Below are 24,373 nucleotides of genomic sequence, written 5' to 3'. Positions count from 1 at the left end.
CTCAGCTGCCTGCTGTCTCCGTAATACCTGCTATGCCATTTTTATCTTACCACCTTGCTCTATTGATTATTTACCAACAGATCTAAAACCTAAGCTTCTGCCTCTCCATACTGCTCAAAGCTGACCTGCTTGACCTCAATATATAACATCTATAGGCATGCTTCCCAGGCAAGTATTAAAATTAAAACCATTTACAAAATCTAAGAATATGGATACTGGAACAGAGACTCAAAGTTCTTCTAATGCTCTCAGATTATAAACCTGCTAGACTTACTTGCAAAAATAAGATATTAAGCAATTTGCTATATAAAGAAAGGACTTATGATGGAATAATGATCATTAGCAACTTTTACTACCATATTAATAAAGACTGGTGTTTCAGTTGCAGATAAGGCATTTCCTTATAAATCTGTAAGACTGAAAAAGAACAGTATTTTCAGGGCCTGCACTAACAAGTAATCCCATATGGCATAGTACAATAAAAATTAACTTAATTAAAAAAACATACTGTAATAAAGTAAAACAAAATTGGTAAGATTACAAAACCAAATATTTTAATATTTAGGATTTAATGTGCATTTTACTAAAAATTTGACTCATATGAAAAGTTAAAGACTATATGATATGCATTTTACAAGAATTTGATTAATAGGAGAGTTTTAAAAGTCTCTTCATCATTCTGAGATCTAAGTGTTACTGTCAGCATCATGAAACACTTAGTGCTAATTATCTTGAAATTACATAGAACCAACCCAAATCTGAGTAAACGTCAAGTATTTTCTCAGATCCATACTTTGATATTTTTTCTTAAATAAAATTAAGCTTATCACATATAACCTAGTCTTTTGTTTGGATAATCCTGCTGACTTATACTGTTATTATTTATATTAATACAGCAAACTGAAAGACCTGTAATAAGTTATACTAAAAAATTAGAAAAAAACTTTCATTAGAAATAATTTAAATACCAGGATGGAGTGGATACAGCAATGTTCCTAAAGAGCACAGAGTAGCTGTTAATCTTAGGAAGCACTTCTTTAAAAAATCAAAAGTTTACTATTACAAATGGTTTTCTCTGCATCTCCCTCAATCAGTGTGTATAACCTCTACTTCCTTGGTTAGGTGACAATACAAAAGAAAATAACTTCTGAATATTTATTACACCAATATTTCAATTTTGTGAACACATGCTGAAGGCACAATAAAGAAAATAACACAGTCTCAATAAACTGACCACATAATGCCACTCCCACAGAGAATGGCTCCCCAGATATAGAACTGTAGATATTTTCTTATGTCTACTCCACGATAAAAGTAAATAAAATTTAAATATCAGAAGTTATATTTGTGATAAAAATTTCACTTGAATTTAAAGCAGAATCTTAAGTTGAAAGAAAGCACTCTTACACAACAAATTACAGTGCTACTGGCAGCATATATATAGGTAACATAAAAAAGTGACTATTTCCCAAAGTAAGTTGCCATGGATATAGGGAATTATTTAAAGACTGTATAACTTAATATACTGAAATATTTACAGAATTAACAGAATTCTAAGAAAATCTTTACCCTCATTTCTAAAGAATACTAATTTGAAGAAACACCTGGCATTAAGTGGTACAATAATTACTTACCTAGTTCTTGTGCAGAACCAACTAAACAGCTGCAGGTTAACTTCTTTTTAAGTACAGTCAGAATAAAAATTTAAAGCACTGCATATCTTCAATGAATTCTCTTGCACACTTAAGAATTTTACAATAAGGTGGCCACCACCCCACTCAAAAAACTTCAGAATGTTTATGTGGGATTATCTTCCCTAAACTAAAAACTGAAGCCTTAAGTAAAGGCTTAAGGAAAAAAATTTAAGCAATTGGTTAATACCTTTATTTTTAAAAACAATGTAATAAACCTTGAAAAATCTGCTTTTAAGTACTTAAGTTTTTGAAATCAAGCATATTGTATTGATATGCTACTTTGATTTGAAAAGTAGCAGCACGGAAGATCTCTTAATTGCATTATGTATACAGATCTTTGAGGAATCTATAAATTAATAAAAATTATATTCAACTTTCATCAAAATATCAGAAATCTTTTAAGATCTAATATACTACTATACTACTGTTTTAGAGGTTTTCTGCATTCGGTAACTACTAAAATGCTTTAAAAGTAATGTGTAAAAAGCATTTCTTCCCTTTCTTTCCTTCCACCAAAAAAATTTCAAAATTTATCTGTGAGGCATTTTTTCTTATATAATTTGCATTTAAAAGCCAGCTCCAAAAAAATAATCAAAAGTCTTAAGTTTAAAAAAATAGCATATACCACTGAAAATAAAGAAACTATTTTCTTTTTAACTGAAATACTAAGTGCTTTAAACTTTGTATAAATAACACACACACCATATTTTAGGTATGGCTTCCATGTTGGAATAGCACTAAAACAAAGGACAGTAACAACAAACATTTTTTATACTTAATTGAAAATAGTAACTCTCATTCATCTTAAAGATATACATTATGAATTTTCTACTGGCATTCTTGGATAAAATTAACAAGCATACTTTTTCACCAATTCTCATTTCTCCCTTGTATATGAGAATCTCTAACAAAAGGAATTCTCTTCTATGACTGCAAGAGATTTCTGAAACTCCTAAAATATATATTCTTTAGAAAAAATATTCGTAACCTATTATCTACCTTATACATTTAAAAAACAATCTGTTTTATGGCTTACGCTTAAATTTAATGCATGACCAAAGGTCCCAGGGATTGAAGAATCCTATTAGCAGCCAACAGCTAAATGGATGACAATATTGGTAGCATTCATAATCTCAAAATTTTAAAAGAAAACTTTCACTATAGTCTTAGAAAATTTTGGAGATAGTTCTATTCTAAAAACATACTCCTCACAAACAGATACAAGGGAGACAAATAAGAAAATAGATTGTGTTATATCTTTGTAAACTTGTTTCATTTCAAAATGTATTCTTTAGGGTCAGGGCGATTTCCTATACAAATGAAACTAAACATTTGTTCCCTTTGCTTTGAAAAATATTTACAGTACATAGAACTACAAGCTAAAGTGTACATCTGCTTATATTGCTGGCCAGTGATACAGATGAAGGAGAACACAAAAGTGCTTATTCAATTATCTGAGCATCGTAATTTGTATAGTGACATTATTTTAGATCAACTATGGAAAAATTAGGAACATTATTAATGAATACCAGCCCTTGTATAAAACATCACACAAGATGCCACAGTATTATACATTCACTATGGTAAAAACTATACATACATATTCTGTGCATCAACATTGTAAAATTTACATTACAATTTTTTCGTCTCCCAAAATTCTGAGTTGAAAAAAGTCTATTTTTTTCTTTTGCCAAAGAAAAGTGATGTTAACTGAAAAGTGATTAGGTTTGTGAAAATTTTTACAAAATTCTTTGCTAAGGAATTTTCATCAATTTATCTTTTACTGATGTCCTCATGAAGAAAAACTCACTAAACTTTCAAAGTTTTGAACAGATATTTCCACATCTTTGCTAGCTAGCATCATGATACACGGAACAACGGTGTATGTAATAATAGTCCAGTCATGTGAAATACGAAACTGTTCTGTAAGTCTATTTTGGTCTCAGAGTGAAGTTCGTGTCCTTCATCCAGCCATGTTGTCCCTTATCTGATCCACTCGAAGAGCTAGGTCTCTGAAAGAGGGCCGCTGATTCACATTATTATTCCAGCATTCTGTCATGATCAAATAAATCTATAAAAGAGAAAACTAAAATTACAATGAACACAAAGTGCCATATATATATTTTTTTTAAAAGATTTTGTTTATTCATGAGAGACACACACACAGAGAGAGGCAGAGACACAGGCAGAAGGAGAAGCAGGCTCCATGCAGGGAGCCCGACCTGGGACTTGATCTTGGGTCTCCAAGATCACACCCTGGGCTGAAGGCAGCGCTAAACTGCTGAGCCACCCAGGCTGCCCAAAGTGCCATCTTTTAATTGGTGGAAGACATGAATTGAGAACTCCCACTTAATTTTCCTCTGTAGGCAAATGTCCTGGCTAAGCCTACACCCACCGTCATATGATTACGCTATTTATCCAAGAGCTTAGCAAAGTAAATGTCATAAAGTGATCATTTTTATGTAAAAAGGAAAATAAAAATACCTAGTGAATGTGGATAAAGAATGGATTTTTTTTGTTACCTCATCTGGGCATCCATCTGGTCTTGGTAGTCTTCCATTATTCTTTAGGAGTTCTATCAAATGAAACACAATCATCTGTCCTTGCTTGTCATTGCCAATCATACGCATAAATTCCTGTAATACAAACCCACTTTTCAATGAGGTTTCTTTTTTAGGTATATTTAATTTGAACCAGTTTTCCCAACTTCTAGTAAATGTGAAAAATTCTGTATATGTAGGTTTTCTTACATGTTTGAGAACTTTTAAAAAACTATTTTGAGGATTAAAACTTTTTTTTTTTTAAGATTTTATTTAGTTATTCATGAGAGACACACACAGAGAGAGAGAGAGGCACAGACACAGGCAGAGGGAGAAGCAGGCTCCATTCCATGCAGGGAGCCTGACATGGGACTCAATCCCAGGTCTCCAGGACCACACCCTGGACTGAAGGTGGCGCTAAACTGCTGAGCCACCCACCCGGGCTGCCTGATAAAACCTTTTCAATCTAATTTCAGAAAAGACCACTGAATGTGGAACCTCTATCATGCCACCTCCGTAACTATGATATACTTGGCACAAATTCCCTGGGAAGGGTCCAAAATGAGTGAACGCAGACATATTTTTTTTATTGTTGTTTTAATGCATTACATTTCAGCTGAAATAAAATGTTGACTGTAAAAGAGGACATAATAAAAAGAAAATGCAGAATGCATATTTAAGCATAAATGAAATGGAGGGAAGATGTTCGTATGTTAAAAGTTCCTACAATTTAAGTCTTAACTATAAGCTAAAGAAATATTTACGATAAACACATCACTATTTATTTATAGTTATTATAGAGAGCTCTTATAAGCAGGTAAGAAAAATTATGAATATAAAAATGGGCAAAGCACATGATAATGCATATACTCACTTCCAATGTCCAATAAATATGTACTCAGTCACACTAATAGAAATACAAATTAAAATCAAATAAATATAACTTCTATCAATTTGACAAAACCACATAAACATATAATGGCCAATACTGGCAAATGATCAAATGTATACTCTTATGCACTCCATTGAGAGTACAATCTGGTACAACTCTTCTTGAAAGAATTTTAAAATAATCAAAAACCCTGAAGAGAGTTCATAATCTTTTACTTATAATTACACTTTTATTCTAAGGTGACAAGAGATACAAACATTTACATAAAAGGATGTTCACTATGTTCATTGAAGTATTACTTAAAATTAAGACTGAAAAAGAGAAAAAAAATTTCCAGAAATTATATCCTTATTATAAAATGCTACCCAGAAGTTAGAAATCAAATTTAAGTAAATATTTACTAATATAGGTAAATATCCATGCTATAGTACTTAATGAAAAAGCAGGATAGCAAACTATACAGTATGACCTTTATTTTATAAAAGAAATATATTTGATAAAATTTCAGTATCATATATAAAATTTTTAAAAGCCTGGAAGAAAACATACAATATTAAAAAGGTTATCTTAAGAAGATGAATTAGAGATGGTTTTTATTTTCTTTTTCATGGTTTCCTTTTTAAAAAAATTATAGAACAGGGAAAATTATTTTTAAGTGTTTAACTCAAGAATTTCTAGAGTGAATAAATTTATTAGCTTTACTAAAAATCATATAAAGAGACTATACAGGGGCAGCCTGCGTGGCTCAGCGGTTTAGTGCAGCCTTCAGCCCAGGGCCTGATCCTGGAGACCCAGGATCGAGTCCCACGTCAGGCTCCCTGCATGGAGCCTGCTTCTCCCTCTGCCTGTGTCTTTGCCTCTCTTACTCCCTCTCTGTCTCTTATGAATAAATAAATAAAATATTTAATTTTTAAAAAAAGAGAGACTATACACTCCCCTCCCCTCCCTTTCCTTTATTTATTTACTTATTTCCTCTCCAACCCACTCCCTCTCAAAAATGCAAGTTAATGAATGAGTTTGGGGTTACTTTGTTGGATGTTGTCTTACAAATAAGCAATAAGAAGCTCTAAAATGAGTCCTAAACTTATTATTCTTCAGAAAAAGGTTTTCTCATGTTAAGAAAAAGTAAATAAAAAGCCTACTAACCGCTGGTGGACTTTTACTCTTCTCAATATATGTGAAAAGTTCATATAGAACCACTCCAAAGCTCCAGACATCTGAAGCCACAGAAAACTTGCTCTCTGTCAATGACTCTGGAGCATACCTGTAATATACAAAAAGCATTTATAAGACAGTTATTTGAATTCTAATAGTTGTGGTGACAGATGGTAGCTACACTTGTGGTGAACATATAGACTGTTTGAATCACGATGCTGTACACTTGAAACTAATGTGACGTGTATCAACTATACTTTATTAAAAAAAAAAGTTACTTGATATGCCAACTCTTGATTTTACCAGAAAATCATTGGATTAAAAAAATAGGGTGTACAGAAAAGAGTTAACAGAAGCAGGCCTGAGGCTGCCACCCTCACAAACCTTGCTTACAATGTGGACAACTGACTGTTGCCTTGGAACTTATTGCTATAAAATGTTCATTTAGGGGCACCTGGGTAGCTCAGTGGTTGAGTATCTGCCTTTGGCTCAGGTCATGATCCCGGAGTCCTGGGATCAAGTCCCACATCGGGCTCCCCGCAGGGAGCCTGCTTCTCATCTCCCTCTGCCTAGGTCTCTCTCTGTGTCTCTCATGAATAAATAAATAAAATCTTAAAAAAAAAAAAAAAAGCTCATATAATGCCAGATTAAATCACCATTATGGTTAAGAAAGCTTAAAAGCCCAAATTTTGAGAACAGACTATCTGGATTTGAATCCTAATTCTACCATTTAATTGGTCATACGACCTTGAGCAAGCTATTTAACCTGTGTACACTTCAGTTCCCTCACACTCAAAATAGAGAGAATAACACATGTTCTCCAAGGCTTGTTATAAAGATTAGATGAGATAATCCATGAAATGCATTTAGCCCAAAGTAAGCATGATAAACTTTTGCTATTATTATAAATATATAAATGACAAACTGTTAATAATAATAATAATAAAAGTTTGAAGTTTGTGCTCTAGAATTTTATTTTATTGCACTAAAATATACTCACCAGAATATGGGACTTTCACCAGGTTCTTTCACTTTGTAGTATTCTTTGTCTTGTGGCAAGACTTTGGTTAACCCAAAATCTCCAATTTTAACCCTGTTTTCATTCTCCACCAATATATTCCTTGTTGCCAGATCCCTGTGTATATACCTTTTTGTACCAAGATACTCCATGCCCTATTGATAAAACGACATTTTTATTTCAGCTAAGTTTTATAAACATAAACAATTTAAATGGTCTTTCCTCTATATACTTCCTTAATTATCTAAGAAAAACTCTAGAGGACTTTGTAACAATTACTTCAGCATGTTCTTTTCATTTACAACAAGTAGCCAGGATATTAAGTACCTTGCATATCTGAGATGTATACTGCAGAAGTTTTTTATGATCTATTCGTTCTTTATGTTTTTGGAGGTAGTCTCGTAAACTTCCATATGGTAAATATTCCATAATTAATCTTAGATTACGCCGGCCTTTTAACACACAAATGGGAATACAATGTTTTACTTTGCCATACTTTACTGATAAAATATTAGAAAATAATCATACATAAATGACTTAAAGATATATATCTCTAAAATGACAAAATTTGATTCTAAATTAAGTGATGTAATAGTTAAGAACACAGGCTTTTTGAATAAAAAAGTTTTGAAAAGAAGCTAAAAAAAGTTATGGCTTAATCTCATGTAACCCTTTATGCAAACCCAGATAAGCTGATGAGAAAATTTCCTTTTCCTCATCTGTACTGAACAAAAAGTATCTAATTTAAAAAATATTTTCATAGAAAATGTGAGCAAAGACAATTTGTTTATTTAAAAATGATAGTCTCTTGGTAAGCTTAAGCAAGCATGGTAACCACCATCTGTGGTGAAAAGAATGAATAACCAGGAGCCAAATACTTCTTGTAGTTCTAGCCCACTGTCGCCAAGCACAATCTCCAGTCACCTAAATGCTTCTCTCCTCAGGCACAGGCATGTAAGTCCAGACCTTGAGACATTTTATGTTTCCATTATCCAGGATGCCAAGAATGTACCTTGCATTCAAAATAGGTTTCAATGGGCAACATACCAGCACTGTAGCACACTCCCTTGTACTTTACAATGTTGTCATGCTGCAGGGATTTAAGGATTTCAATTTCCCTCTCAAAGTCTCTCAGGTGCTCTTCAGTACTGTGCTGGAGCTTCTTCACAGCTACCACCTCCCCAGTGTTGTCTTGTAGAGGGTCATATCGGCACATCTCCACACTGCCAAAATTACCCTAAACAACACATCACATTAGGCCAGAAATCTCAAGTCTTACAGACAAATTACTAATACATTCTAATTATACAGACAATTCTGTATACAGCAGCTAAAATTAGCAGATGTAACTCTAAGGTTACATTAGGCAATTTTCAGAATAAGAAAAGGAAATAATATTTCAACAGGTAGATAGTAAACCTATACATTTAATTTCTTCAAGAGAAATTACAGGCTGGAGTATAAACAATTTCAAAAAAGCATTTAAACAAATCATGAACATGAATTATTAAAATAGCCCAAGAGACAGGCCAGGGAATTCTTAAATCTCTATCTTTAACTTCCAAAAAGATCTTTGCTTCTTCACAATATACCCTTTGATATCACTGACAGTGAGCTGAATAGAACAAGGAAGTCTGTTATGGACTGAATGTCTGTGTTGCCCCAAAATTCCTATGATAAAACCTTAACCCCCAAAGTGAGTGTATTTGAAGATATGGCCTATAAAGAGGTGATAAAGCTGAAATGAGATCATAAAGGTGAGGCCTTATTTTGATATGGCTGGTGCCTTTATAAGAAAAAGAAAAGACACCAGAGCTCTCTGCCATGTGAAGACAGAGCCAAGAAAGTGGTCATATGGAAGCCAAGAAGAGAGTCCTCACTAGAAACTGAACACTGCCAGCACTTAACCTTAACCTTCAGCCCTCAGAACTATGAGAAATAAACTTCTATTGTTCAGGCCTCCAGTGATGGTATTTTGTTATGGCAGCCTGAACAGACTAATACCGGTTGATTTATTTGCTCAAGAAAAGAAAAAATGTTTAGCCTATGGGGATGGTCCCACATTTTTTTAAAGGTCAGTCTTTAACAAAATCTATTTTTTAATTTAAAACTTACTGTCTATATACTTTTCTTAAAAGTAGAATTAGCAGTTCAAGGAATATGGACATTTCAAAGGCCCCTGATACCTGCTGCAACAGAAGTTCTCCTGAAGGAATCACTGATTTAAGTTCAAATAAGCAGTGGGAAAAAAATTTCAATTTTATCATATTCCTGCCAACACTAAACACTAATTTTTCTAAATCTTCATCAGTTTGATAGGCACAAATCAATCTCACTGTTTTAATTTAGAGTACCTCTATTTTCTTTTGAAGAAGATAAAGGCAAACACTGAGAGTGAAGAAATAGATTTAGGACAGGAAACCAGAAGGGAATGAAAATACATGGAATGGGCACCACAGGAGAAATCAAATCCTAGAAAATACAAGAACTACCAATTAAGAGAGTCCTAAATGCCAGCCAATGTTGGAAATCAATTTGCAATGAAGACAGACATTTATATCTGATTGTTTTTTCACAGTGTTTGAGAGATGAAAACACAAATAGAAAAAAAATAATTCAGAATTCTATTGTTCCTACACTAGGAAACAACAAGGAAAGTAAAAGAGATAATCAAGGGAGGGAAGGTGATAGAATGTGGATACGAGTGAGTGGAAGCAGAGTTTCAATGGTCTACCAGGAGGTCTACCTAGGCTAGAAAAGGAGAGCTGAATCTAGAAGGTAGCTAGTAGGGTTCAGGAAGAAGAAAGGATCAAAGATGCAGTAATAAAGATATCAAAGAAGGATTTTTGTGTTGGAAAGAAACTAAAGATACAAAGTTATAGCCAGAGAGTTATAGCCCGAGAGTAACTGCAGAGAGAGATTTCAGGGTCCGACATGTCATAAGGAAGATAATTATCAGAGATTACAGAATTCAAGGTGGTCAGTTAACACAGACACATTTAAGATAGAGAGATTGAGGAATTTAAAATAAAGGCAAGGTAAGATGAAGAAAATAATGGCAGCGTAAGGTGAAGATGGAAACAATGAGTAACAAAGTACTCAAGGAATGTGGAGCGTTGACCAAGATGCTGGCCAATGGTAAGGAGAGAATAATAACCATATTCACATAGGACTATTAATGATGCTTGAGAGTCTGATGTTTGAAGAGTAATAGCAGCGAGTCCAGATCTGTGTGTCCCAGATCTGCACCATGAAGGAAGAGTAGGAAGATTTAAAAAAATCCAGGTTTTAAACTGAAGTGAAAAGTAATGAATGTAAGTATATGAGGGCACAAGTATAAAGATCACAAAAATACTCATTTTAGAATTCAAATAGCATGGGGCAGCCTGGGTGGCTCAGCGCTTTAGCGCTGCCTTCAGCCCAGGGCCTAATCCTGGAGACCTGGGATCAAGTCCCACATCGGGCTCCCTGCGTGGAGCCTGCTTCTCCCTCTGCCTGTGTCTCTGCCTCTTTCTCTCTCTCTGTGTGTGTCTCTCATGAATGGGTGAATAAAATCTTTAAAAAAATAATAATTCAAATAGCAAAAGAAAGGTTTTGCAATATTTTCTTAGCTCTTATGAGTATTAAAATACACCATTATTTCTGTTGGTTTAAAAAATACACAAATAGAAAAGAATACAGAAATAATTTTAAGTACAAATTCATCCTTTGAATATTTTTACCACACTGCTAATTGAAAAGAGTAAAGGAACACAACATACCAAGAGCTGTTGTTTTTATAAAATGAAAGGCAACTTGAACTCATGACCCTGAGGATCAAGACCTGAGCTGAGATCAAGAGTTGAATGCTTAACTGACTGAGCCACTAAAGTGTCCCTAAAGCCTCTATTTTCTAAATAAAATGTCCTATGATTATATATTAACTACTTAAAAAACCTGACATCTTACCTTGCCAAGTTGCTGTAGAAATTTCAAGTGTCTCTCTTCAAACTGTGTAGGGTCTTGATCTTCAAAAGCACCAGGAAACCCTAGGGCACCAATTCTCATATTTGGTAACATGTCATTTTCTGTTAATAGTTCATAATCTGTAGAAACAAAGTATATTACTACATTAGCTGGCAAATTACATTTTTATTCATGCTAACCAAAATAATCAGAATGAGTTAGAAATACTACATACAAATGACACAGAAAAACTCTAATAGTTTAAGCTATGCTAACAAGAGTCTTTTTTTATTACTCATAATCTAACAGGCTTTCAAGAAAGACTTTTGCAAAGAATAATTGCCAAAATAGGCAGTTTTAGTATTTATAAAGTAAGATTATTTTGACTTTTGTGGTGAGAATGGCAAGTAGTATTGGAATAGGAAATAACTAGGAGTCAGACACATATACATTTAACTACATATTTTAAAGGACTGGACACAAAAACAAGTTATTTTTGTTTATTAAACAATTTGTTTATGTTTAGAAAACCACTCAATTATAAAATACATAAGTAGTTTAAAAAAAGAAAAAATTGCTTCTAAAAAGTCAAATAAGCCAAAGAGACTTCTAGAGTATACTATTCATTAATTGGTAAACTAAAATCAGGTTATTGAAGAAGCCTTTGTTAAAAAGGAGAGACTGTTTAATCAAGACTAGAATATGTATAAAGTAGGAAAAGTCATGTGAACATGAGAGTCTAAAAGACATCAAGTTTCACTATATCATATTCCTGAAATGAATATAAATAACACTGTATGTTAACTAACTGGAATTAAAACTAAAACAAACAAACAAAAAAAAAAAAAAAAACCCACAAACGACATCAAGGAACTTCTTAAGAGATTACAAAATTAGTAAAGATTTGTTAAATACAATAAAAATAGAAATATAGCTGGAAAATCAGTAAGACTATTCCACCAATACATACCTGGAGTAAACAAACTATTAAGATCTCGTATGATGGCTCTGAAAGAAGGTCTAAAATCTGGTTCATAATCCATACAATTATTAATAAGATTTGCTAATTCTGTCCACTTTGGTGCAGGAAGCTGGTGCCTATCTTCATAAAACTGTAGCTTCTATAATTCAAGAACCAGATGAGAATGAACTATAAAATGTGATATCAAGCTTCTTTCTTAACATCAGACATGCAAAAAAGATATCAAGTCATGCGAAAGAAAATGAAGAATTCTAACTTCACAGTCAATATAAACTTACTCTCTGAGAATCCAAAGCACTCAGAGGCTTATCTCCTCCACTGCAGATTTCCCACAAAGTAGTACCAAAACTCCATTTGTCTGTCGCCAAATTTAGATTTTTAGGATTTTCAATGCATTCAGGTGGTACCCATGGTATTCTCTCCTGAAGAACTTTTAAATGACAGGAACAAAGTATGATTAAATAGTTCCCACAAGTAAGTAATTATTTTATATGCAAATAATTTTATAACTGATTTGAATAACTGGGTCTTTTGTTTGTTTGTTAGGGGTTGTGTGTTATGTGCACCATACAAGCTCATACACTTATGAGCTAGAAAGGACCTTTGAGAGCATCTAATTCATTATCTCTGCTTTAACAATGATAACACTAAAACCCATAAAGATTGAGTAATTTGCTCAAAGTCACAAAATTTGTTAGCACAGTAAGAATTAGAATCTTATACAATTCTTGGATCAACTCGTTTCCTACTCTCTCTACCCCTTCCCCATGAGTTGTGCATTCAAAAAAAAATTTTTTTTCCATAACATTTGTCCTAAATTGTTTTTGGATTTTTTTTTTTTGGTATTTATTTACAATGTGTAAGTAATGAAGGCAATGTTGTCATTCTGAGCTGTTCTAATGATTAAACAGCAGTGACGATTCTAACTTGTACATGAGAAAACAAGGACCACCAGGCAGATCAATGACTGAATTATACCAAGATACTATGAGTATGTAACTGATACAGGCAGTTTCCACTAAAATCATGGAGTCAAAAAAATAAAATAAAAATAAAAAATAAAAAAAATAAAATCATGGAATTTCCCAGGTTAAGTTGCTATGGTCTTTGACCTCATCAGAAAACACTGTTCAAGGAAGGAAGGAGCAATTTTATTTATTTTTATTATTATTATTTTTTAGGAGGCAGCAATTTTAAATCCACCTCTGGTAATCTGGCATACATACATAGACAAAACAAATAAAATGATATATAAGAGCGAAGGATAATCCATTGCACCATTTGGTATATTTTGGTAAAGCAATATGAATATTTTTGCTATATAATTACAGCAGGTTCCTTTCTCTTTAACCATATGAATAAATTTTCACCTTCCTTTCCATTCCAAAGAGTTAAAGTTTCCCTGAATATGGTTCTAAAATCCTATAACATTTTCTCCCCTATTATCTGTCTTCACTATCAGATAAGCTATCAAGCTTCAATACTGTTGGCTCAAATAGGATACATCAATGCACAAAAGTTGATCTATTAAGAGTCTACATTTAGAACATTCAATTAGAGAAATTAACTAAGCTAATGAGATACAATTGCAACATTTGTACCAAAAAACTCCTTTCAACTATGTGACTGAAATTTTTACTTTAGTTGTATTAAATAGAAGGCTAACTAACACAAAAGATTTTAAGTTTTTAAAAGTCAGAATTAGCTGGATAATTAAACTAAATAAGATCCCAAAGTAGACAACATATCTTCTCAAATTTTTAATTCAGTGACTGAAAAAAGAAAAATTTAGAGAATTTGTGGCTCAAAGAATGTATTAGAAAATGTCACATTAAAAAATGGATAAAATCTGAACTTCCATACGAGTAGGGATTAAAACTGTTTTAAAAAATCATTCTGTAGTCCATGATAACATGCTTATAAGAAAGAAGAAATCAACAGAGACTAGGATATAACTATACCTTAATTTGGAGTTCTAAAAATGGTAATTCAATTTGTTATTAATCAAGAACATATCAATAACAGAGGTTGAGAAAGAAATTATCAACATGCTTTTTTAATACTATTTTCCAAGTAGAGATGTGGAATCATTATGTTACACACCTGAAACTAATGTAACATTGTTTCAACTATACTCAAATAAAAAGAAAATTTTAAAAAAAGTTAAATGAGATTCCTGTAGAACTTACTGTCCTTTGGCAAAACTGTAATACTAATGCCAGGATCACTAAGTTTGATGAAAGGAGGATTTCCTGTCTTCCTGTCTTCTTCTCTGATAAGCAGAATATTTTTGGCACACACATTTCCATGAATAAGTGCTTTCTCTTCCTATTAAAGTTAAATGCACAGACATTCAAATATCAATCTACAAATGTTTGAAAACTTAGTATATCCAAGGTCCCAAAATGGATTTAAAGAAAAAAATAGGACAGTATTAACTAATTAACATTAATTTGGAAGCATGGTTTGAAATAAAAGTAAGGTTTATTGCAGCACTGTGTTTTCTGTTTTACACTTTTCAAATGACACCACAATCTATGCCCATGATGAAAAGAATGTATTAAAATTACTCAATGCCACTTCACTTTCTAAACCTGAGATTTTAAACAGTATGTATTTCTAAACATTAAGTATTGTTTCTGTTCAGCAGCAAGATGCAAGACGTGGGTACAACACTCTAAGGAGTCTGATCACTGGCTGGCCCTCTGGTATTCTGCTTCTATGGCAACATGCTTTCACATTGAGCATAATGTCTAATTGTCCACAAATACCATAACAAGGGACTTTCTGCAGGGATTTTTTTTGCTATCCATAACTAGCACAAGTTTCTATATATTTTTTATTAAATTCTCTAAACCCAAGTGACACAAACTATAGAGTGTTCATCAGCAATGTTAAGAGATTGATGGAATGACAAAACTCTTTCAAAAACATGATTTTACATAAATAAATATATGTCTAACATAATCTCATCAACTAACAGATTATTTTAAATGACTCAGCATTTATTTATGTATTTCTTATTCCTGGGTCAAGAATCTTTCCACATTGCTTCATAAGACAGGACAGTAACTTTTTGATGAAAAATTATACTTATTACTTACTAGAAAATGCATTGCCCATGCCAACTGTTTAGCCACTTCAAGTTTCCAAAATATATTTATAGAATTCTTATTCTTTTTCAGATATGTATCTAATGATCCAAATTTTACAAATTCCTGAACCAGAATATCTGTATTAAAATATAAAAATTATAGACTCAAGTACACATATGATAAAAATATATGTAATTTCAAACTTTTATAAATATATAGTTATATGTGAGTAGTACAGGTAAAGAGATTATGCAAAATTCACTCATGTAAAATATATTCATTGTATCTTTGGGTTTAGTTTTTTCACAACAGCAAGATGCAGGGATCTAACAATTACATATACAAAATATTACATATAATTACATGTATTACATAATTATATACACATATATATTGTTATATACCTCCACTACTATATTGTTACTATATTTTTATATTTACATATATACAGTATTACTCCAGCATACTTCCATGTATTAGTACTGAATTATAGCTGTTTTTAAACAAATGAAAATTTATCACAGAGTTGACCTCTCTTCCATGAAACTACAGTAGGGTCCCCTGCTTATCTATGGGTGTGCTTTCCACGGTTTCAGCTACCCATAGTCAACAGGTTCAGAAGCAGATGATCCTCTTTTCTGACTCACTGTCAGAAGGTAGAAGCCTAATACTGCATCACAGTGCCTACCTACGTCATTCACTTCACTTCATCTCAGCACAGAGGCATTTTATCATCTCACATCAACATAAGACGAAGAAGGGTGAGCACAGTATAAATATGGTATTTTGATGGAGAAAGAGACCAGATTTGCATAAACTTTTACTACAGATTGCTATGATTTTTCTATTTTATTACTAGTTATTGTTGTCATCTCTTATTATGCCTCATTTACAAACTAAACTTTATCACAGGTACATATGTATGGGAAAAAACATGGTGTACATAAGGCTGGGTACTATCCTCAGTTTCAGGCATCCCCTGGGGGTCTTGGAACAATACGCTGCAGATAAGAAGGGACTCTACTACATTTAGACTTCAAAACTTCCTGAAATTCTTCTTCTACACATAAAAATGTATAGCAATGTCTATTCTTGCAGGCATTAAGGAGAATTTGAGTTTGAACTCTGTTATCCTTTAATTATACACTGCAAAAAAGCAAAAATTAGTTTTGCATTTATTTATCTTTAGAAGTATATTTTAAATATACTATTAAGATACACTTTGCTTCTAAAAACAGTCCCTGGCTGCCTCTAAGACATATAAAAATTTCTAGCCATGTTAGTACTGACCAAGTCACCAAAAGCCAAGACTGTTTGTACATAAAGACATGTTGTTTAATAATTAAACTGAGTTTAGAGTTTATTTATAGTCATCCAGGACTAATTTGTAAGGCAATAAGGTCAGGTTCTTAATTTCAAATCTAAATTTATTGAGATTATTTTGTTGTTTCTAATGCATAAACAGTAAGTTATATAAATGAGAAAAAAAGATTTGGATTTAATTATAAAAATGGAAAATTAAGATAAAATAAAAACTCAAAAAATTTAAGCAAAAAATTTGACCATGGCATCATGATACAGATCTTTAAAGAAATTATGACAAACTTTCACATTGTAATCCATGTTAGTTCATGGCCCAGTAAGTTAAGTGCCTATATACTTCACACACACTTATGCTTCACCTTTGTTTTAAAATGCATGATCTTGGGGCACCTGAGTGGCTCGGCAGGTCAAGCCTCTGACTCATGATTTCAGCTCAGGTCATAATCTCAGGGTTGTATGATCAAGTCCTGTGGTGAGCTCGCAGTCAGGCTCTGTGCTAGGTGTGGAGCCTGTTTAAGGTTTCGCTTTCCCTCTCTCTGTCCCTCCCTCCTCCAAATAAAAATAAATAAAATGCATAATCTTATCTCAAATTGTAATCCTCTTGATCTAATATTAAAATTACTTAGTTCTCACTTGGTGTATATATATCTAATATTAAAATTACTTCATTTTCACTTTGTTAGTGACAAAAGTTAGTGACTTTGGACCTTGGTGGGTAACTATGGGTAACTAAAACAAATTTAATGAATGTTTTGCTGCACACAGTTAATTCAGAGAACAATCCATATACTGATAATTAAGAATTAGATCACAGGTAAATCTATGTCAAGTGTCGAAAAAAGAATAAATATCTGAGAATTACAACGAACAAAAACTTAAAACTTTTTTATGTGGCATTTAAGACCTATTATGTTTCACAGATACCACTGATTGTCATGTCTCATTATTTTATGTGTCATAAAAGAACAAAGAGTAAATTATGGCACGTCATTGATTACATCACACTTCTCAATTTCAGGTATTTTTAAATGTGAAAAAAATGCATCACAGAATCAATGAAATAAATATAAAAGCAAGCATAAGAACTGGAATTAAATGCTCTGACACACTGTTTTCAAACTTTTTTTTTAATGTATTCTTTCTTTCCCTAAATGAAAAATTATGGGAAATACCAATAAATAAAAGAAATAAATACAGAACTATTCTAGTTGAAGATAAGAGAAGTTTCCATCATGGTAGTAAGATTTATTCTCACTTCATCAACCTTGAGATACCTGAAATACCTCCTCAGAATAGATTTAAAAATCACTACCTTTGAAAAGACTATCAATTTTCAAAGATATGAAGAAATGTTACATAAGTATGGACGTATATTTAATTCACATTATTAATGGAAAATGGAGAATTACAGAAGTCATTTTCTGGATGTAAACTTTGTTTCTATGAAAAGTCTAAATTTAGACATCGACTATATCAAATATCAACACCCAATCATTTCAATCAGTTTCATTAAAATTTTAGCCTTTATTTTTTTTTATTATTCCAAAAAAATTTGTGCTGAAATGGCCAATTATTCCAATTATATATTGAACCAGCCATAATTTGCATTGCTGTGGAGAAAAGGTTGTAAGATATTTGTTTACTCTAATATTCTACTGTTTGGACATTTTAACATACAGCATATTAACTGTTTCCTGAACTTTAATTTCATTCATTGGTTTCCCTTTTTAGAAGACATAACTGAACAGTTATAGGATGTTTTTGGTTTCAACAATATTTAACTCTTCTTAAATTGGGTTTAATATGATTTATACTGATACTTAGTTATGATCCTGAAATTGAATTTGCTATATAAACAAAAATACATGCTCTGAGAAAGGCGTAACATTAACATAAGGGAGTCTGTAGTTTTACTTACTCTCCTCTCCACAGACACATACTCCGTAATTTAAAACCAGATGCTTATGAGAAAGCTGGCTCATCATGCTGGCTGCTTCAAAGAAAGACTAAGAAAAAAAAAAACATACAAAAAATGCAAAAGAATTATTATTTGTGTCTATAAATGTTCACAGGTCAGAAAGATACTGTCTGCTGTAAGAGAAATGCATGCTCTCCATTCTTAGCAGAACTACAGATAAGATTACAAAATGCTTTGGTTCCTTTATATGGACCTACAACTGCTATCAACCTCAATGCTAGAGTTCATTCTAAGGAAAACCCTGAGTAAGCCTCAAAAAAGTAGCAAAGAGAGAGAGCAATAATGGTACAGGGCAACATGGATGCTGCAAGATCAACAGCCCTTCATCCCTAGCACTTGCAGTAGAGCACAGAGACAGTGATAGGAGACTCAGGTAAATGCATGAAAGCTTCAAATAACCTCTCAAACAATTAAAAACGATCTCTGTACAGATAAAATATCATAACAACTATGTCAGGAGACTGGCATAGTATTAGTATATCAGTCTAACTCAACCAACTCTAACCTTTGTCTAGAACTTCTGGGTATAGTTATTGAGGATCACAATCACCAACACTGTGGGTATTCTGGATTAGAAAAACTCTTTCACTTGGATGTTTCACATCACCTTCCACCAACATCATTTCAGACATTTTAAGTGTCATAAATGTTTGTTATGTCATGTTTGGCGATGCCTTGCTATGTTAAGGACCCTGGCAACTAACAACTGGCTTTCTGCTGCCCAGCATCTCTGGATGATGCTCAGAAGCATTCATATTTCACCTAGAGTGTTCCTTAGTACAGTGCTTTCAAAATTTTTTTAAAAACTGAAGGAAATCTGTGGAACCCTTAAAACTCTGGAGAGCCAAGTTTGAAAGCCTTAATATATGCAGAGATGCTGTAATACCCATAATACAATGTGAAGAGTAATTAGTTTGGAAATAAGTTATTATAAAAAAAAATTCTATAATGTTCTATTGCCTCCCACAGAAAGCACCCTCAGAAAGATCCTTGATATATATACTTTTATTTATTTTTTTTTTAATTTTTTTTTTAAATTTATTTATTTATGATAGTCACAGAGAGAGAGAGAGAGGCAGAGACATAGGCAGAGGGACAAGCAGGCTCCATGCACCGGGAGCCCGATATGGGATTCGATCCCGGGTCTCCAGGATCGCGCCCTGAGCCAAAGGCAGGCGCCAAACCGCTGCGCCACCCAGGGATCCCTGATATATATACTTTTAAAAGTTGCAGTTGTGGAAAGCTGCATGCATAAATGTGTCATGTCAATATAAGAGCATATGTTTAAATATCATAAATGACAAGAACCACACAAAAAACATACATACCTCTGAATAATTTCTGTGTGCTTTATCAAGAACTTTTAAAAGAACTTCTGTTTCATGCAGTTGACCATAGTCTCCTACTTCTCTTCTCACACCTTTAAAAATTTTTGTAAAAGTGCCTTGGCCAAGACTTTCGTTCTTTAGAAGAAAAAAGGAAAAAAAGAATGAGTAAAGATGAAGAAAGATGTAGCAATTAGGAAATATGTTTAATGACAAAGGGTTTTTAAAAATTCATGAGCAAATAGTAACTGTATTCTGTAACAAAGGACAGAATATAAGGATTAATAAATAAAGTACATTTTGGATCCACCATGGTTTTGAGTCCCCTGAATTAGCTGTAATTATCACTTTTTCATAGTGTCAGTGTTTACCTACACTTTTTTACATGTGAATGTTTTTCTTTGTTTGCCTTTCACATAGTGAAAAGCAGTCTGGTGTAGTCTGTGGAGGCAGAATGTGGAACTGTTCCGAATCACCACCTTCTAGTTGTGGGACCTCAGGCTATTTCATCTCTCTGTACTGTAGGCTGACCTGGTCTCTTCATCTGAACAAAGGGGATAATCATTTTCCCATATTATTGTTATGAACAATAAATGAGTGACTAGACGAAAGCACTGAGAACAGTCTACAACACATAGTAGTAAATGCTCAGTAAGTGCTGGTCATTACTACTATTATTAATATTTCTTGCAAAATAATCGACAACAGCCTGCGCTCTGAGGTAGAGCTGCCTGTGTTCAAACTGCAGCTCTACTGTTACTAGTTTTGTGACTTTAGGTCATGTAGCAACTCTGCTGTTACTCACATGAGGATTCATGTCTTTATAATTCTGTGTAATTCTATCCACTCTTTCCTTTTGGAACTCACACATCAGCTGGTCTTTCTCATTCCACTCTCCATGTCCCTTAAACTCTTTTTCATAATTTCCATTACTTCCTATTTGCTGCATCTGAATAATTTTCAGATCTATTTTGCCATTCACTAATTCTCCCACTGATCATGAGTAATCTGCTCTCTAACCTCTCTATGTTCTAATGCCAATGAGCATATTTTTCTTCCTGTACTTTTCTTCCTCCAAATCATTCTGGTCTTTCTGAATGTCTTGGTTCTTTTCCATGTTTTCACAACTCCATTTTTATCTTTAAACACATACATGTATTTTATCATCTCAATCTGAGAAGTCTATTACATGAAGTTCTTGGAGGTCTAATTTTGATGTTTGTCGGTCTGCTGACTCTCACTTAATCCTGAATTATTTCCCTGTATATTATAAAAATTTTTATTAAAAGCTCATGTTTAAAGCAGTTTATTTGAAGGGATCTTGGATGGCCCAGGTCAAGTGTAAGTTCTTCCAAAAAGATTTTGTATTTGTTTCTTCCAAGCATCACAGGACACTACTAGGAGAATACCACATTTTATTTTAATTTGTCAGTTTAGGGTTTCTCAGACCATGCAGATGGTCTAAAGAAATCTAAACTGAGGGGATCCCTGGGTAGCTCAGAGGTTGAGCACCTCCCAACGGCCCCAGGCGTGATCCTGGAGACCAGGGATCAAGTCCCACGTCGGGCTCCCTGCATGGAGCCTGCTTCTCCCTCTGCCTGTGTCTCTGCCTCTCTCTCTCTCTCTGTGTGTGTGTCTCTCATGAATAAATAAATAAAATCTTTAAAAAAAAAAAAAAAAGAAATCTAAACTGAAAAGCTTATGGTTACAAATTCTCAGAAGAGACTTTTTTCCCAAGAGCCCAACTAAAAACAGACAACACTCTTTTTCTTTTTTTTCTAGTGGGCGAATTTTTCAACAATCCATGTTGTTCCACTGAGGATGTATTTACTTGAGGGTCCTGGCTCATTCAGAAATAGTCTCACTTTTAACTCCTGGTCTTGTGGAGTCCTTAAGGCATGGCCCTTCTTTGTGTTGCTTTTAGATCTTAATTCCCTGGATTAGTAAAACTAATCCTGATCCCTCAACATCATCCTGCAGCCCAAATATCAGCTCTTATGTACACTTTGTTTTCAGTTCCTCTTTTATTTTTAACTCCTTGCATTTCCCTTACTTTCCAGCAAACTTGAGAATTAAGACACAGGTCTTCTGCAAAGATTTTTAATTTTTAAATTAAGATTCGTAAAGGAATATTTTTAAATTCCTAAAGAGAGAATAAAATTCCATTCTTAATCAGTTTTGCTAATTTCTAACTCAAGTTTGGTATCACATCTACACAAGAAATAAAAATATTTAAACTGAAATAAATTTTTGAATTTATAGATTATAATAGAATTAATCCCAAATGTCACAAGAATGTAATGTGAAATGGGAAATTAAGATAACAGTTGTTTTAAAAGGACAAAAAAGATGATAATTAGCATTTAATGACTTACAAACATCAAATCTTCATTTCTGATTTTGTGGAACACCATTTGGTTCACATTATTATGCCTCTGTAATGTTGGTGATGTTGGTACATCAGAAACGCCATTGGTTCTGAAGACTAGAAGGTTTGACTTATCTGTTAAAAAAAAAAAAAAAAAGAAAAAGAAAAAGAAGCAATGAAATAAATCTACATAACCAAAGCACATCAAGGATATAAACCGCTCCAGAGGAATAAAATGTATTCTATATATAACAAACACTTAACCACTCATTGTTCATTTTTTTAATAAATAGAAACTTATTTCAGGAACTTATTCATCGAACTTTGATGCATTTTAACCAGTTATTTCAAACATTCAAAATTGTAATGTTTTCCTTAACTAATGTAAATTTTCATGAATTTCAATGATAATTTCTAATAAACCTATTATCTCATGGGATTTTCAATCTTCTACACTTAAAAAATAAAGACAGTAAATTAAAATTCTAAAAGAGTACGAAAGTTTTTACTTAGGGACACCTGCATGGCTCAGTGGTTGAGCGCCTGCCTTCAGCCCAGAGCATGACCTGGGGTCCCAGGAGCAAGTCCCACATTGGGCTCCTTGCATGGTGTCTGCTTATCTCTCTGCCTAGGTCTCTGCCTCTCTCTGTCTCTCATGAATAAATTAATAAAATCTTTTTAAAAAAAAAAGTTTTTACTTACAACAACATATGGGAATTTGGTAGTGGAGTTTTTCAGTTCAATAAGTAACTGATGCCTTTTATAACAAGCAATTATCATTTCTTAAATGCAATTTCAGAATTATGGGACTTCAGGTCATATCTAGACAACCTAACTGAACAACCCTATGTAAGGATGCTTATGTAAGAGAAAGATGTTTTGCCTCCAGAGATGCTTCTTTCATATTTCCTTTACAAGCAATAATGAAGATGCCTTCTACCACAGACACAACCCATGAGCAGTATTTTAAAACTAGCTAGAAAATTATTTTACCTTTCAATTTTGGGGGACAGCATTTGGTAAACTGGAAAATTATGCTGTCTGAGCGAACAGTCTCCATGTGGTAGCAGTTCAAAAGATCTTTAAGATTACGGAAGCTCTTCTTGGTCCCACTGAGGTTGTATTCTCCATTTTCATTTTTTGTAATCAAACAGTGCTTATATTCAATGACATTTTCTCGCTATGTAAGTTTAATTATAAAGAGACAGAGGGAAAAAAACCAAAGTGGTCAAAACTGTAATTCTTGCGACAAAATGTTATCACACAACCAAACAACAGAACGTTTACACTGAACTGTGAATCCTAGCCTAGTACTGCTACAGGGTGATAGGAATGCCTGGTTCTACAAAAAGGTATCTGATTATAATTCCACATCCTACCTAAATGGCTTAACAGCTGATTTCCCTAAAAAGCAAGTAAAAAGGCAATGATAATGAACAATAATAATAACATCCTTAACAGTTTTCCATCATTTGTAAGATAAAATCTAAAACTATTTTATAACATATAATACCTTCCATGAGCTGGCTTCCTTCTCCAACTTCACTGCTACCAGAGCTAACATACAACCTATGTTCTAGGTATACTAAGTAACTTTAAAATTTTTAAGCAAATGTCATGTTGTTTTACACTTTGATATACATCTATGCTGGCTCTCTACCTATGAATATACATCCTCTCCTTCTGAGCAATGGACTTTTAGGCATTTCTTAACACTCAATTCAAGTATCATCCATTCCGTGAGGCCCTAACAGCCCTGACCCCAGTCTCACAAGCCAAGGTGATTACTCATTCACTGTGCCACTATTGTATCTGCACGGTTACCTCCCTATGGTGATTTTAATATTTTTCAGCTTTTCAATGTTTGTTTTATGTGCTATACTAAGAACTTAATTTACGTAGTTTTTAAACTTATTATTTAACCTCCTTGAGACCATTTAAAAAATAAAACTGACAAAATACCTCAAGTCCTTCCTACTATAAAAGCACTTTCTGGGGCACCTGGGTGGCTCAGTCAGTTAAACATCTCTGCCTTCAGCTCAGGTCAGGATCCCAGGG

General features: G+C 33.2%; 1 protein-coding gene across 3 annotated transcripts in view; it reads right to left on the bottom strand.

Annotated features, from left to right (window-relative positions):
* Positions 1 to 532: 532 nt before the first annotated feature.
* Positions 533 to 24,373, bottom strand: part of JAK2 (Janus kinase 2) — a 232,680-nt gene continuing 208,839 nt past the window's right edge. For all 3 annotated transcript variants that reach the window (XM_055309969.1, XM_055309968.1, XM_055309967.1), the window contains exons 11-25: positions 23,309 to 23,495; positions 22,323 to 22,450; positions 19,951 to 20,085; positions 18,563 to 18,650; positions 15,331 to 15,458; positions 14,416 to 14,554; positions 12,505 to 12,656; positions 12,215 to 12,365; positions 11,248 to 11,384; positions 8,347 to 8,536; positions 7,627 to 7,751; positions 7,282 to 7,454; positions 6,273 to 6,390; positions 4,217 to 4,330; positions 533 to 3,765 (exon numbers count right to left, since the gene is read on the bottom strand). In XM_055309969.1, the coding sequence (XP_055165944.1) occupies positions 3,658 to 3,765; positions 4,217 to 4,330; positions 6,273 to 6,390; positions 7,282 to 7,454; positions 7,627 to 7,751; positions 8,347 to 8,536; positions 11,248 to 11,384; positions 12,215 to 12,365; positions 12,505 to 12,656; positions 14,416 to 14,554; positions 15,331 to 15,458; positions 18,563 to 18,650; positions 19,951 to 20,085; positions 22,323 to 22,450; positions 23,309 to 23,495 (2,073 nt within the window). In that variant the 3' untranslated portion in view covers positions 533 to 3,657. The remainder of the gene's footprint in view (positions 3,766 to 4,216; positions 4,331 to 6,272; positions 6,391 to 7,281; positions 7,455 to 7,626; positions 7,752 to 8,346; positions 8,537 to 11,247; positions 11,385 to 12,214; positions 12,366 to 12,504; positions 12,657 to 14,415; positions 14,555 to 15,330; positions 15,459 to 18,562; positions 18,651 to 19,950; positions 20,086 to 22,322; positions 22,451 to 23,308; positions 23,496 to 24,373) is intronic.

Source organism: Nyctereutes procyonoides, unplaced genomic scaffold (assembly GCF_905146905.1).
Source record: "Nyctereutes procyonoides isolate TBG_1078 unplaced genomic scaffold, NYPRO_anot_genome, whole genome shotgun sequence".
Lineage (NCBI taxonomy): Eukaryota > Metazoa > Chordata > Mammalia > Carnivora > Canidae > Nyctereutes > Nyctereutes procyonoides.
This window is presented reverse-complemented; position numbering and strand designations above follow the sequence as displayed.